The following is a 17,325-nucleotide window of genomic DNA, read 5'->3' as shown; positions in this document are numbered from 1 at the left end:
GTAAACGGCCCCTAACACCAACCATATTCACGTATGAATCCAATTATATATACCGGTGATTTAACAAAAATCACCGGCACTTCCATCTTTGCCATCATGGGCCTTAAAGTGACAACATTATCATCTTTCACCACATCAAAGTAACAAGTTTTTATATTGATATGTGTGAGAAAGAAATTAGTAGATGAAGGTATATTTAACAAGACTTGGGATCATGTGAGACAAAGTTGTTTTTGTGAGATATGATTTTTATACTTAAAACTTCACAGTAAGACACTGTGAATTTAACCTTCACAGTGTTTTTCTGTGAAGATTAAGCTTTTTTTTACCTTCACAATATTTTGTTGTGAAGATTCAAGCGTAAAAATCGTGTCTCATGTGAACCCAACCCCATTTAACAATATATAGAAATGCATTTAGCCAAAAAAGATATTCAAGAAAATTATAATACCTCATACAGGTACATATTATATATAAGAGTTCCATTCTTTTATAAACCCATTAATTCATATAAGCATGTAAATCAGTTTTTAGGTGTTGTTTTATATATAGAATAATACGTGTGAAAATGTAATGTTTATACAGTGCATATGTGAAACGTTCAAAACTGTTTTTTCATATACAAAACAATTCTGAACGTTTCCCATGTGAAAAACATGGTATAAACACTACATTTTCACAACACATGAAAACTTGTTTGTAAGTTTGCACGATTTATTGAGTTTGTAAATAATTATGTGTCTTAATACTTGTGCATGACGATACAATAAAAGGAAAATTGAGTGAAATATCCAATCCACCTTTTGAAGCAAATTTCCAAAATTGGATTTACCCAAATGCGTAAGTGTTAAATGAATTGGATAACATAATAACCCTTACCCTACTCGTTGTCAAGAGTAGCAGTGGGTTTACGTTAAATTTTTATTCTAAATTTTTATATTTTAGGAGTTTGTTTACCAAACATTTATCAGGTAAGCTTTTACCGATAAAATTTATCACTATCATTTACTTAACAGGTAAGATTTGATCCACCAAAATGGTATCGTATATTCGTATGCAATAATTTACCCGGTAAACACTTACCGTGGTAAGAGCCGTTGTCCTCACTTACCGGGTAAGACTATTGATCTTTTTCTCGCTCTTACCAGGTAAGATTCTTAGTCATTACCATATTTATCCAATAAGATAACATGATTTGGTGTTCATTTACCCAAGTAAGCGTTTCGTAAACGAACCCTTGACTTGAAACACTTTGAACGTTAATCTTTTTCTTTATTTTATATTAAAAATATCATAAAATGACTAAAATGCCCCTAACTTGTCTACCACGTGGGCAATTAACCAACAAAAAAGGAAGGGATTTCGATAGTCTGTTATCGTCAACAAGAAAAACGGAAAGAATGACAACAAAACAACAAAGTTTGTGGTGGAATATCCCATCTGTTCAGGATTCGATTCCAGATGTACACAACAATTGTGGCCACTAAGTTTATCAGGGCTGATTTATTCCATTCACAGCAGAATTGTTCCAGGCATAACCTGGGACATCCTTCTAAAATAAAGAGTGACAACAAATATCCATATTGCCATAGCCCAAGTGCCCAACAGCATCCGGATTACCAGTAGATCCCAACCTCTTTTGAAGTCTAAGAGGGTTCAAATCTCACCAAATGTAAGTTTGGTTCGATAGAGAATGAAGTTAAGCTAATTAAAGTTGCTAAATGGTCTAATTTCATGACCAGAAACATAAAAAAACAGCATAAAGAAACCAAAATTTAGTTTGAAACAGTACAGTAACCACATACCAGATGTTCTCATAGAAACATTATATAGGATTCAGCAAGATTTCAAGAATAATTGAGATTGGCTTCTAGTTTCTCCTCCGGGGGCTCGCACCAGCCTTCCGTTTCCGATTATTAGACTTCGGTGACCTATATTCATCGAACATTCCCACCTCCCCTTCTTCCACGGGATCGAAATCTTGGCTGCGTGACGACTGCCCTTTTGTTGAAGAGTGGTATTGCCCATCTTCAGCCTCATCGTCCACCTGATTTGCAGGTTTAGACCAATTATGTTTTCTTTCTTGTTTGTTTTTTTCTGATTCAGCAGCCAACTCTATACCATCTTCTAGCTCCCTTTCGATTAGATCGTCTTCATCCATGAAATCCGTTCTCCGAGTCACATCACCACCACGGGTCTTCCTTCGTTTCTCCAGAGCCGCCTTAACTTTATCTTTATCGATCTTTTTTATTGCATCCTGAGGTGATTGCCCTTTGTAATCCAGATTCCTCCCCTGATATTTCTCCTTCGCTTCTGGTTCCCTAGTTTCATTCCTGCCACCACCCCTTTCTCGTGTTTCCTCACCATGTCCTTCAGAACCGTAATATGTATTCGTCTCCATTTCCCTATCCTCGGGCCCATAATGCTGTTGACTTTCATTGACTTCAACATCTCCCTTCATTTCTGTGTTTCCATAATCGTTACTTCTGTTTTGGGACGCTCTTGGTGGGCCGCTGTGATTATCTGGATATGATTGATCAGGAAGGGGTCTCGATGCGGGATTTGAGGTACCCGGCCTGGAAGTTGCGGCACCAACTTGGGAATTATTGTTGTTTGTAGCATGTTCTTCGTCAACAGCAAGAGCTCTCGTGGGAGCTTTCTGAGTAACGCCGCCTCCAATGCTCCCATCAACAACTTCACTAGTTTGAGAAGGTGCCACCCTATTTTGTTCATAAAGTTCCAACATTTGGTTACTGACTTCTGCAAAAGAATAATGAGAACACTATATGTTAACAAAGAAATAAAACTAGAAGAAAGAGTAAAAGAGAAAAGCCACACACACACAAAAAACAGATTACAATGCCAATTTCAGACATTCCTGCCCTTACCACCTCAATCACACTACACTCTTCTACTTCTACTAGTCTGGAAAAGGTGAGCCTAAATGTGTTTATTGTTTTATAGCTAACATACATGAGGGGCAGGTGCATTTCAGAACCGTAGATATTTTGAGAACCGTGAGAACCGATTCATGATGAATAGCATGAATGAATATTTATGAATGAAAAGGCATAACATTCATTATGAATAACATTTTGGCATATTCATTATGAATAACATTTTGTGGCATATTCATTATGAATAACATTTAGGTATATTCATTATGAATAACATTTAGGTACATTCTTCAGGAATAGTTGGTTCTCACGGTTCTCAAAATATTTACAGTTCATAAATGAACTTTCTCCTACACAAAAAGAACCAAATGTCTTGCTTTCAAAAGTCTCTTTTCCTATCATATTCATATAGTTAACCTTTTCACTGGGAAGAACGGGAAGCATCTAGAGTGGAATTGTAAACAATATTGGTGTTTCCAAATAGTAGTGACAGCCATAATAACATCATAAAAATTGAGGTTGCAGTTCAGTATCATCCTAAAAAGGTAAGACACCGACCCTCCAATTGGCGTGGGGTGACATCGAACTCCTGCCACCAAACTTTCTCACCATCTGATGGCAGCTTTACTTTGAGGAACTTGGCGGCAAGAAAAATTGCCCCTGCTGCGATGTGATGGGGCTTAAATTGCAAGCACAGAGATGTCCGAAGCCTGCATGCCTCTTTTGCATGTCAAAATGGAAAAAGGAAGAGCGACCACAGGCGGGCATTACATAGAAACCACAAAAAGAAATACAGCATACCCATCGTTAACAAAATTCCATGCAACTTGAGCAAGGGCATTTTGGGCAACCTTGAACTTCTTTATTGCCTCGACTAGTGGTTTATATGGATGATGCACATTAAAATCGAAACCAAGAGTTGCAAGAACAACCCGTTCTCCAAGTAATATTAATTCCTTTTGTTGTTCATACACATCCTGCAAGATAAACATAATATCAATCAACTAAATCTCTACACCATTTGAGGAAAACTTATGGAACATAATTAAAGAATGCAAGGACTTATCTGTGCATTTCCAATCTTACAGTTTGAACTTGAGTACAAATCTAAAGTTTATGAACGTATGTATGTATGTAAACTTGAAGTGGTAACAAGTAGAATTGATCATATACCTTCTGCTTGATTCTTTGTATTGCCTCAGGATCCTTTTTGTTATTGATTTCATAGGAAACAAGGATAACATCTTTTAAAGGACGAGGAGTTTCTTCAACCTTGCCTGCAAGAAACATGCAGACAGTTGCAACTGTCTGCAATCCAAGCATATTGTCAATGATTAACAAATCTAGTCACTGTTTATCCTTAAATAGCATGCTGATAGAAAGAAAAAATTAAAGGGTGCGTATTCAGGTTTTTGGACCGTCTTGTAGATACGACGATTGTGTATATATCGAACAGAAAGACAGACAGGTTGAGTGATCCTCACAATAAATAACATCTCAGAGAATAAAAAGAAATACACAAGTTGAAAATTGGTTATTGCACATAAATTCATGTTGAGACAATGTACATGTTATCTTTCAAACCTACACTCATACACAGACCCAAACTGATTTAAGTCATTCTTTGAAGGAAACCCAAACTTTCTTATTACAATGTCTGCTTCTTGTTGTCTTTTTTTTATTTCAAAATATGTTCTCTGATTCTTCTCTCCTTTATCATACTTGCTGCAGATCTCTTACGTCTATCTTCCCAGACCTACCTTACAGAATAGCTCACTCATCTAACTGTCTAGTTTCAGTGATAAAATTCAGACTTGTATATACGAATTCCCCAAAGGATAGCACATAACAATTGTAATATTGTCATCTTTAATATTTTGATAGATACAAGTTAGAAATTGTGGTGGTTCCAAACACTTGGTTCAAGGTGGGAATGTAGAAGAAAGGCCACATTGTTTGGAACAAGAAAAGTGGGTCAACACCTTCATGGTATGAACTGTGAAGCAGATCTTAGATTGGCGGGATGATTTAAAAAGAAAGGGATCTAAAAGAAGCTATTTTTGGTAAACCTTGGACTGTTTCATACTTGCAGATACAGCACTATGTGCATCATACAGTTATTTTTTCGTCCAGGAACAAGCAGGAGAGAAGTGAAACAAATCCTTTAGATCCGTACTTGTACTCAGCTGCAAATACTTGCACAAAGAGACAAATGGTGGTTCCTCGTAAACTAGAACATTACTTTTCATAATGGTTAGAGTAATAACAGCACTAAACCAAGCCCAAAAGGCACTTCGAACAAAATAAAAACAAGAAGGTCAAAGGACCATGGAATGTTGATGCCTTGTTTCACAGCACGTTTGCTTTCCATTTACATTCTTTTGTGATTTAAACAGAGTTGTTTATTTGGTTTCCCAACTAAATTTGTCTGACAGTTTTTTTTAAGATGAAAACTTACAAGGAAAAGAAGAATTTTTTTTACTTGGTTTAAAACCCTCATCATCATTAAAGTCAAATAGTCAATACATGCCACTTTGTAAACCAATTTTGCAAACCGCGAAAACATGAACAAATCAATTTTACAATTTGTTTACAATATGCCATAAACCTTTTGGTTTTTAGACAAACACCATTTTTTGACCAGTTTACACTCGTTTAGAAGCACAACCACAAAAAAAACGTCACCAGAACAAGTCCAAAAGCATCCTTTAGAGGTTGCAAAGATCCCTACAATTCCCATATAGGTTTATAGAACATGTTTAGTCATTGCATTGTCACAGAGATATGCTCTATTTATAACGTCCATATAGTGTTCTATGTTACAAAACTCCCCTTACAATTCCTATTCAACAACTGTCATGAGTCAAGAATTATGACTCGTGATTATACTCGTTTAAGTAGCCTTTGCTTTTTTATGTAAATGTTATACTTGTACATGATGAGAATCACAATCCTACAATGGCCATCACTAATTTGAAACGCCGTTCTACATATTGACCTTAGTATTAAAGACTTATGTCAAGTGCATTATATTCAGCATTTGGAAATACCATGTTCTGACATTATGTTTTCAAAAAAAGGATGCTCAAAAACTCCAAAGAAGCTACTCCAGCTTTTATACCTCTAGACCAGGCCTTTTACAGCTGTAGAGCTCTTTTACAAGGCAACATTCTATAAAAAACAGGTTGGAAGTCTGATTGACCTTTTTGATAGGGAGGGGGGAGACCCCTCCAGATCAAGGCAAAAAACACTAAACACAAAACAACAAATACGCACTCGGGTGGGGGCGAACCACATCCACCAGAAAAAACCAAGGCACCCCGAGGGAGAAGAAGGAAGCACAAGAGAAGGGAGAAAGGAAGAAGAAGAAAGAAAGAGAAGAAGAAGAGAAAGGGAAAAAGAAACAGAAAGAGGGAAGGAGAGGAAGGAAGAAAGAGGGAAGGAAGGAAGGAAGAGGAGAGTCTGATTGACCTTGCCGTTACCAAACCAGGTCTGTCTTCTTTTCCCGCCCATATACAATTAAAATTCAGGTATGAACCAAAAGTACCCAAATCTCAAGCACAAAAGGCGGTCCTTATCTATACTATATTATAAAACATTTGACAAAAACTCTTAAAAACCATCTTTTATGCATAAAATACTGTTTATTGATGCATATTACTTATAATTCAATATTACAAGTAGATTGTGCATAAATACAACTTATTAAAACTCCATGTTTGAATTTGTGTAACCAACTGCAGATAAACATAATTAAATACATAATGAACATCTCATTTTACATATAAAAAATCTAAAATATAACTAGAATAAGCATGAAGTTCTAATAGAATACTTAATTATTATTTTTACCAAAAAAATAGATTCTTAATCAAAAATAAAAACAAAACTTCGTTATTAAACTTAAATTAAATTATAATACAAAATTTAATTTAATGAAATTACAGAAAAAACGATAACATTTAAATAATGAATTCGATACTAATATCGATATATATTTTCAAATTTTTATGATATCTTCAAATTTATATTTTATTCAAAAATAAAAACAATGTCGCTTTCTTAAAACCACATAAAATTGTATTATAACATAGATAGAGACAAAGAATAAAATGAAACATTAAAATCGAGATGTATCTTGTTGCATTGCGCGAGTACCCTTCTAGTGTATGTCAAAAGCACATAAAATTAAGGCCTACTATTTTCTGGTACAGAAAGTTCACATCTAACAACATATTAGAATAGTGACATGTGCCCACATGACAGGCATTTCTCTCCTGTCTTGGGATTCTGAAAGAACAACTTGGTGGGTAAAGACCTGCTGAAGCTGATAAAGAACCTTAACTAATGGTGCAGCAGCTTACAAACCTACTTGTCAAATTAAAAGTTCATGTTGCAATTACCCTTCATGTGATCATGTCTACAATGATTGTATGAATACCTATATCTATCATTTAACACTAAAAACATAGAGCATGACCATCTCACTAAGAGAGCTAAAGGAATGGAGGATATACTTCAGAGCCCATTACATTCCAATCAAAGCTTAGCGAACATATTAGTTTTACCAAAAGGCCAAGAAAAGAGGATCCACAGGTAAAGGGGTGATAATGTGAGTTTTCCTCTTTGAAATTTGAATGTTACTTTACTTGTTAGGTGTAGTGGTCACCACCCTGGTGGTTGGGCTGACACACCTTAGATGGTTATTATATCTTTGTGATAACAATGACTCACATCCAACCTATCTCTTTGTAACAGAGTTTTGCGGCTAATGAAACTTCTTGATTCCAGCTCTTCACCAGTAGTCATAATTAACGTACTAAGTATTTAGTACGTAAAGTACCCTTTTACTCTCTTTTAGATAGGTTATTTTGCCTTCATATCCCAAATATTGAGTCATTTTATCTCCTTTCTCTGTTTGTAAGCTAAGATGAATGAGGAACCTATGTTTTGTGGAAATTGACCTAAATTGATCTCATTTTGGACAGATTGGAGCAGTTTGATGCTGTAGAAATGTGGTAGCATGAACTGACGTTTGACTGAAAGATGGAGGAGACTTGGGGAAGTGACATGACTCTTGGGAAGACTTTTGAAAGCTTTCTAAAGCTGTATTCTGCTGTATTTTGAACTGATTAGTGATATGTAACAAGACTAATTTTAGTTAACTTCTAATTTGTAGTTTGATTTAAGTACTTTTTTAGTTAGTTGGTAACTAGGAAGGGTGAAAAGACTATTTTGCCCCCATAAATCCTTGGTATAAATAGGGGTTGTTGGGAGGAGTTTAAGACACACCTCACACCTCATCTTCTATTTTCTCCTACTTTTCTCTCATGATGATTACAAGGACTCATCACAGACATAATGTTGATAGAGAGAGGGGCCTAGACAAGGTATTAATGCAAAGCAGGAGGCTAGAGAAAAACCTTGATATCTAAATGCTTTTTATTAAATTGGATTATGGACTAAAACACGGTATATAAAATGCAACTTCAGCAGTGTTGATATGTACTTCAAGAATGTAGCAAGCATACCACCAAGAGAAAACGTCTTTGTCATCTGAATTCATTCTTACAGAAATTGGAGAGATGGCCAAGGATGACAATCTTAGAATGAGAGCATGGAGGACGAAATAGCAACAAGCTTGAAGATCTTAGATGAAAATTTTCCATTGAAACTGGAAGGTATAATCCATGGCAGGACATGCGCTATGACTGGTATAACATCGGTCAAAGGCATCATGACACAAACCGAGTATAGGAAAAAATTGCAAATAAGAAGGCAGATTGTGCCTCATAATTAGGATAAGTGGGAAAAGGTCGGGAAGCACTAGATGAGGAGCAGTTGAGGCAACACTCATTGAAGTGGTTTGGCCATTCGTGATGTAGACATTGAACACTCAACCCGAAACCTACAATTAATCGGTCTTCAGGTTTTAATTAGAATCAGGTCTCAGTTTATCCCACAAAATTTAGTTCGGGTTCGACAGGTAGAAGGCCATAAAATAGATGCTATGCATTTAAAATTGCGATATATCGGACATCGGTCTCTGGAAAAATATCGGTCAAATTATCGGTTCCGATAATATCGCCAATATTTACCGATATTTTGATGGAAAAATCGGTCCAATATACCGATTGTCTACAAGGCAAATGTTTGGGATTTTTTTATTACATGTTGGGCTTAGTTTTTTGGGCCTCTTTATTTGGTCAACGAGTCAACACATATATTAGGTCTCACGCTTCTTCTCTTCTCGGTTCTTCACAGTTCAAGCTTATTTCTCTTCTCGGTCTCCTTCATCTTCACGCTTCTTTTCTCGGTCTCTTTCTCTTCTTGGTCTCCTCCAGTCTACTTACCAAGTTGATACAGCTACAGGTCCTCAACCAGCAGCGACTGTGTTGAATGTTGATACAGCCACAGGATTTCAACAGGTCCTCAACCAGCAGCGACTGTTGAGTCTTGAGTGTTGATACTTGATACAGCCATACAGGTCCTTGTCCTCAACAGGTCCTCAACACAGCCTCCTGGCTCCTCGTGACTCCCTCAACTCAGCCTCCAACAGTCTCCTGGTCCAGGTCTTATGTCCGAACTCCTAAGTCCTAACACCCACCCACTCACTTAATTATTCTTATTTGACTTAGTTAAAACGTAATTACCATAACTTACTTATTTTTGTTGTTAAGACTTAACTAAAGAAAGCAATGGAAAGTAGAGAAGGAGGTTAATCTTCAAGGGCATCTGTGACCCCGATTACTACTAATACTACTTCATCAGACGCRGGTACAAAATGCATCAATGGCGATATGGCTTGGGAATGGGGGAGTATGAAAAGATCCAACCAAAAAAATAATGTATGGTGTACTTTATGTGATAAAAAATATGAGTGGAGGGATCACCAGGTTGAAAGAACATCTTACTCACACCGGAGGTAACGTGATTGGTTGTCCTAATGTGAGTAACGACATCAAAAAAAGAGTTCTTGCATCAATTAGTGAAAAGAATCAGAAAAAGAAAGAAAGAAATAGAAATATAGAAATCCTTCGACAATATTCGGTTGAAGTTGATGATGATGAGGATGAGCAAAGAGTAGATGGAATAGTAATTATCTAAGGAGGAAGAGCACAAGTACAAGAAGTAAAAGGGAACGCTATAGGGATGATGATGATCATCATCATGTTGGAGATGAAGGGGAAGAAGGGGAAGATTGGGAAGCTAATCTAAACGAAGAAGTGAATGTATTAGATGATGTTGACTCGGATGCCGAACCTATTGCTTGCTATTAGCTCGTTTTTGAACACTTCTCCTATTTTGTTTTGTGAGACTTGTTTATGTAATGTTTTGATTTTGAAACTATATTTCTAAACTCTAATTAATGCATATGATATGTTTATGGATGCATACATATAATATATATATGTGTGTGTGTGTATAATTCAAAGAAATATTATATTAACCGCTATTTTGGACCGATATATCACCGATATAACCGAAATATCGAATATCGGTCCTAACCGATATTCTGTATTTTGACCGCAATAACAGCATAGAATAGATGAAGATGTCCACCAAGAATTACATAGGGGGAAAGTGCGGGAAACCTGAAAGAGGGTTGCATGTGTATGGTAATATCGAAGCAGTTAGGCTTAGATAGACAGTAGTGCATGGAATAACATTATTTATCTCGTCGGTCATATGTTTTTTGAAGGTTCCATAGCTCTATACGTTCTTTTCTTGGGTTTCATCATTGTGGTTGTTGTGACAATTACAAGGACAACCAATGTACTGTAGATCATAATGGGTATTCACACAGCTTTTTCTTTCAGAATTAAAGCTTTCTCACCAGAAATGTACTTAAGAAACTAAAACCAATTGGATCAAAGCCTGCAGCTAAGCCACTCCAGCCATAGATAAACTAAAATACCATTCGGTCAGATTTAGACCACTGATTTTTTACCAAACACACAAATTTAACCAGCTCAAAGCAGCTGATATCCATGTGACAACCCCTTCAGAACTTCTTTCGTTATTTTTGCTAGTGTTTTAGTAACCTATCTGCTTTATATGTACATCTACAGTGAAACAGAAAAGACATAGTAACAAGATTTCAACCATGGTAAATCTAGCAGTTGGCAACTTTCAATGCAGAAACTAAAAGACATATTAGAAGTGTAAGAAAAGGAAAACAAATTATCTCTAACAACATACATATACATATAATGAAAGCAAGTGCCTAAATTATAAAGAGGTCTACTAACTCCTATGCTTGTCTTACTTCAGTTTTCACTTCTTATAAGAACATCGTTTTTGCTCGCATACATTTTAACTGTCAAGCAAATTTTACAGAGCAAGACTTTTCTTTTAATTTTTAACAAACAAGATGCAACATAGTCAATTCAATAAGATAGACCCCAGAAAGAAAGAAAGTGAAATGAGGCACAACTCACCCTCCTGTCATTCTTTGCATGTGATTGACGGAGGAAGAAACGGTGACAAAAGATTATAGCCGTAGCAATGGTTACCTGGGGCCTGCATGGAAATATCCAACACAATCCACGTATGTACATATTAAACACTCTGATTCAAAATTATTATTTTTCCACAAACTTAAGGACTTAAGCAAGAACAATGGAGAAGCACAACATGTATACATTAAAGACACTATAAATTGACAATTAAACACGTTGACACCTTCAAGACTGCATGCATAACAATTACCTAGTGAAAACACTATATTTACACACAGCAATCTGTAAGACTTTAGAAGCATAAATACTGGGTTCCACCACCATATCATTATCTTTAATTTCAGTGACAGAATAATAAACCATTGTTCTTCAAATTTGTTTTATCGGGTTAATAATTAATGTATCCAAGTGCTGTTAATTTTATATTTGAGTTCATCCTCTACTCCAACTTCTTTCATCATGCTCCCTTTTACTTGGAATACTATAGTATCAATCCTCCTGTCAAACCTAAAATTACACACTGCTTGCACAATACATCAGGTAAATAATGACTAGACCTCCCTCCCCCCCCTCCAAATATTGCAGATGACGGACCTGATTAATGTCATAATTCTTGTTTTTGTATGGTAATATAGACAACTAGCCCTCTCACTTGATTTGGTTTTACATTAATATTTAACCCATTGTCTGCTCTCTCTGTCTCTCTCTTTATTGAGAAAGACCACTGATTTGGTTTTGATATTTGAATATTTTCAAAAAATAATAATAAATTGGAAAATTTTGGACTTGGGGGCAGACCGGTTACCATCCAAACTAAACACTTGCTGAGATTACTTCTTTAATTTATAACCCGACACATTCAAAACATGGGTTGATTTTGTTAACAGAAAAATGCTAGAGAAGTACCGACATGATTTAAAGATCAAAACCTTGCATCTTCTAAATGTTGAGGTCGAAGAAGAAAATAACAAGAATATGTAAACTGGAAGAAGATCGGATAAGGGAAGGTCATTGGTAGTGTTCAGGACTTGGTTTTAAAAAGCGCGATGCGGTCCGAGGCGGTAAGGGTCCCGGAAGCCGATGCATGATGCGTGATGTTGATGCGCCCGGTATTCAAAAAATATTTATAAATTAATTCTACATATCACTTTCTACCTTAAAATACTTACCTATCAAAATACTTCATTTATAACATAAAGTAGTTCAAAAAGTGGCATTAGAATCTTAAAAAGTTCGTGAATCGGAATAACAGAACACACAAACTACTACCATGAAGAACACAAGTAAATGTCTAATAATCCCCAATCCCTAAACTAAATGACCAAGTGACCAACTAATACTCCCCAAGGTCAGCATCATCAAACCCCAACGCGGGTTCATCTCCCTCATTTGGTTGAACGACAACAATTCACGTTCTATTTCTTTTTTAATCTAATTGATATGTGAGTGCGACTTCTGCTTCTTCTATTAGTGGTTGTCGGCTTCTTCTATCAGGTCACCATTCAGTCTCACGTTCTATTTTAATCAACTAAAAATCCCAACTAAAAACTGAAAAAAGGAGCCCAAACATGAAACATACAGGATGCGTTGATGCATAGGTGATGCATGCATCGTGTGATGCGTAGGTGATGCGAGCGCATCATGGAATCGCAACGCATCAGCCCATCTGATGTGTTTCCTCCAGCGCATCACGCATCAGAGCGCATTATGCACGCATTTTTAAACCAAAGTTCAGGAAAGAGAAGAAGACCGCAGTTATGTGCCTATCCAGTGTGTATGACCTTTTTGCCACATGGGTGCCAGAAGGGTGTGTGTATGGTATGAGTGTAGTGCGGAAAGAGTTGAGGGGGTGATGATGGTGGCATCCGGGAATGAAGATGTTCCCTTTTTCTTCTCTGTGTTGGTATAGTAACTCCTATGGAGGTGGAAATATACTAAAGTCTAAAACAATACATACAATCAAAAAAGTCATAAATAGTAATATTTTTTGGGATTTTGGAAGCAAAATAGACATTAGATGAAGGAAGATCTAGACTTGAATTTCATGGTTCTCAATCTCACTCAAGAGAGAGAAAGAGAGAGAAATTGGGCCTCAGAAGTAAAAGCTTAATACAAGAGGTCTAGTTGCAATCATCTAGCATATGCAAATGGTAAGCTATATGATAGTGTTTAAGGACATTCAATACCGTAAGAATTGCAAGCAAGAAATCAGTAAGTGTTGATTTCAGTTAGGTGAAGAATTCACTTTGGAATACTAGACTTCACCCGTTTTCAAATTTCTGTGAAATGCACCACGGAGAGTTTAAAGCCTATTGAAAGATTTTGAAAGGAAAAAAAACTGGAACTGTTTAATTTGATTATCCAAGAACACTTAACAACCATGAACTCCTATACTTACACAAGTTAAAACAAGGGAGCTCCTATAGTCACATAAATATCATTGATAGAAGTAGGTTGTATAAAAGAACTTTCATAAATATATGGGACTCATCCTATTAACAGCACTGATTAAAAGCTCCTATAGCCACTGCTATTTGTATGTTGCTGAAGAGAAATGAATGTGATTGGGAGCAAAATTAATTTGATGTTAAGAGAAATGTGACAGCCATAAAAAGAGAATGTAGGAAGATGGCATAAACAAATAGAACCATCAATGCCTTTGAAACTCAACCCCAAAAAATTTAACAAAGATGCCTTCACATGATATATTTTACACAATTCAACATTCAAGAAATATGGTTCAATCATTGCAACCTTCAAACACTTATGATTTAAGTTGGGTTGTTTCTCATCAAGAAAGTCAAAGCTAGAGCCTAATCCAAATGTAACTTTCATTATTACCAACAAACCCACCATAAAACAGAAAATATACATCATAATGCGTAACCCATCCAACTTGCATGCAAATAAATAAATTGACATGAATAAGAAGTATCATTTGAGGAAAAAACCAAGAGATAAAGGAGCTTACACTTTGAGCCTCATACCCAAGTCTTGCAAGAATGTGCAATATGATTTGCGTAGATAAGTCTCCTTCTTCAAATCTATGCCGTCTGGTCTAGATGGGGAGTTTTCTTCAATTTCTTTCCGTGAAAAGTACCACCTGCCACCATTTTCTTCCTGCTTATCATCAGAATTCCTATATGGACCACCTTCGTACATTCCAAATTGCATAGGATCACTGGACAACAAAGCAGTCATTGGCGTCTTCTGCTCCGTATACCAATTTTTCAAAGAATGAAGCTGGAACCCCCCCTAGAACACAGGATGCATTAAAGTGACATCTGCTATCTGCACTGTATGTGTACTAACAAAACTGAGTAAGAAAGAAGAGGATATACACAACAATCAATACAAAACAACATTGTTGATGTCTCTTAACTCTTTCAACCAATTTTTCAAAGATGAAGACTGTTTCCCTCTAGTTTACAGGATAACTTAATATATGTGCTAACAAAAATGAGTGAGAAGAGGAAAAGCAGAATGGTTAAGAGAATTATTTAGTATTGATTAACTCACGAATTATATATGCAGACAGAAATGGATTCTAAGCCTATAGAACTGAACTAGAAATTCATGCACAATAGCATAAAACTACAAATGAACATTGGTAACTTCCTACAGCCTCCAATAGATGATAGAAAATACAATAACACATAATTAAAGATCAAAAGTCGATGATTCTAATAAAATAAAACAAACAGGCTTGATGACAGATCTTACTGTTGGCACCATTACCACCATGATTGATGCACTAGAACTTAAGAAAGCGCAGGGTTTACTAAGAGTTTAGCTGAAGTACAAACATAGTGAAGCAAATACAATGCAACCTACCATCCACAATCAACATTACTAGTTATAATCATCAAATTATCACGTGGGGTTATCCTCAACAGTTCCTCATGTAACAAAAATTATCATAAAACATGGCTCCAATATATCATGCATACTGAAGGAGTTCGTTGCCACTAAAGTGGCAAATGATCAGTCATGAATACCATGCTTGCAACCAATCAGTTGTGGCAAGCAAATTTGTTAAAGCGCACTTGAAGCGTGCCTAGGCTCAAGATCTTGGGCTTCTTTAAAGTCGAGTAACGTGGAGTTATCCTCAACAGTCCTCAGGTAAGACATTTCTCACAAAACATGGCTCCGATATATCATAACTGAAGGAGTTCGTTGGCACTAGAGTGGCAAGTAGCCACTTGCCACAGCAGGATCAGTCATGAATACCATGCTTGCAACCAATCAGTTGTTGCAACTTGCAAGTTGCAACACGATGAGCAATGCAAGCTTTCTAACTCAAAGTAGAATGTCAGAGTATAAACCATGAAACCAAAAAGCCACTGAAGTTTATAAGCATTGCCGGAAAATCAGAAATCCAACATGAAGAGATCTTTTCTGACATCGAGGGCCCCACCTTAATAGATAGCCAGCTTTAAACCAACCCAAAAATTGTAACCATCAAGGAAACTAAAGCTTCCTCACACATATGTCAAGTTTTTGAAAAGAAAATGGAAAGAGCAAAGAAATTCTCATGATAAAACAATAGAAGTAGATACTCGAAAAGCATTGCATCTTTCTCCCCTGCAATTAGTAAAGCTAAAAGAAAAACTGGAAGTTATTTCCTCTTCTTTCCTATACAGCCTTAGAAAAGAATAACCGAACCACATCTAAATCTGTCTCTGGCTCTTATCTTTTCCTACTTATTTCTTTTTGTATGTGCATCTAAGTCGCAGCAAAACAGTGAATACATGGCAGGCCATCACATGAATAACATCTCCAAACAATGTTGCAATGCAGCTTAATCACAACATACAGATTGTAGATGATGCAATTTTACTACTAACATGATAAGATCAAAATCATCCCTATAAGAAAAGTTAACTGTGGGAGAAACTCCAAATTCATCCACTTTTTTGTTATGTCTGAACTACTGCCTGAAAGCATAATTATGGAAACCCGCAAAAAAAAACTATATAACTATACTTTCCTACAATGCAACTGACTGTGCAAATGTATATAACTAACTGGAAACACTTGTAATCTTCACCACTTAAAGATCTTCATATGGGAAAAAATAGTTAAAAGAGGCTTTGGTCGTTAAGAAAAGATAAGTAGTTTACATGTCCAAGACAATGACCTACAAGAATAAGGTTCTCTGGTCAGCCGAATCTGATTAGTTTAGAATAGCAAAGAGAACCCGTTAAAGGTCTGTGATTATATAGATAGACTTCAAAGCAGTTCATTGAAATCCTAAAAGTACCACTTATTTCCTTTCATAAGAAATCCTAGTTCAACTGGAGACTAGTAACAAGAAAGCAAACCCTACTTCTATAGTTAAGGAAAATAATAATAACGCGTTTTCAACAGAGAACCAAAGAACTTCCTTAAGGACATCAATTTCTCTCAAGTTGAATGTCGTAGCATTGAAATTAGGAATAAAGATCACGTAAAAATACCGAATTTTTATGCCCTAATCCTACCCGTGCTAAGAGAGAAAAATATTTTATCTAAACCGGAAAAATTAGGGCATAAAAAACAAGAGGAAAAGGAATGAGACAAAGCAACCGTACCCACAAATTACCGGCGATTAGTAGAGGATTCTCCCTGCGGTGTTGGCTAGCGTATCTCGTCGTTCTTCGAGCTGCGCTTCGTCTGTGGGGCTCTTTCCAAGAGACGATATGATGAGAGAGAAAGTGGAAGGGTAAGTGTGAAATCGTGTTTTCAAGCGAGACTTTAAGATTTTTTACGTAAATTAAAGAGAGACTAAATGCGTACGACAGTCCCTAAATCATTTCCATACGATTTGAAATAGTAAAGTTGTATCGATTGGTGTTTTGGGATCGCTTATAAAGGTTGTTTTTTAATTTGTTTTAATTTAATACTAGTTGTGTATCCGCGCAATACGGCGGGAGCCATGAATTTTAACGATTTTGAAGTTTCACTGGTTTTATAAGATAAGATTT

At 36.2% G+C, this 17,325-nt stretch overlaps 1 protein-coding gene across 5 annotated transcripts; it reads right to left on the bottom strand.

Moving 5' to 3' along the window:
• Positions 1–1,716: 1,716 nt before the first annotated feature.
• On the bottom strand, positions 1,717–17,081 carry LOC112527329 (cyclin-T1-3-like). Of its 5 annotated transcripts, none has more exons than XM_025137916.1 (7): positions 16,944–17,080; positions 14,331–14,540; positions 11,339–11,420; positions 4,071–4,205; positions 3,699–3,874; positions 3,456–3,607; positions 1,717–2,760 (listed from the first exon to the last, which is right to left on the bottom strand). In XM_025137916.1, exons 2-7 carry the CDS (start codon positions 14,531–14,533, stop codon positions 1,871–1,873), a joined length of 1,638 nt encoding a protein of 545 aa, XP_024993684.1. In that variant the 5' UTR covers positions 14,534–14,540; positions 16,944–17,080; the 3' UTR covers positions 1,717–1,870. The 5 variants fall into 5 exon arrangements, with proteins under 5 accessions (XP_024993684.1, XP_024993679.1, XP_024993682.1 ...); XM_025137914.1 differs by having other exon boundaries at positions 1,871–2,760; positions 14,331–14,650; positions 16,933–17,081; XM_025137912.1 differs by having other exon boundaries at positions 1,871–2,760; positions 14,331–14,655; positions 16,944–17,081.
• Positions 17,082–17,325: the final 244 nt, after the last annotated feature.

The sequence above is a fragment of the Cynara cardunculus genome, assembly GCF_001531365.2.
Source record: "Cynara cardunculus var. scolymus isolate 2C chromosome LG 15, CcrdV1, whole genome shotgun sequence".
In the NCBI taxonomy this organism is placed as follows: Eukaryota; Viridiplantae; Streptophyta; class Magnoliopsida; order Asterales; family Asteraceae; genus Cynara; species Cynara cardunculus.
Note: the sequence above shows the minus strand (reverse complement) of the source record. Positions and strands in the feature narration are given on the sequence as shown.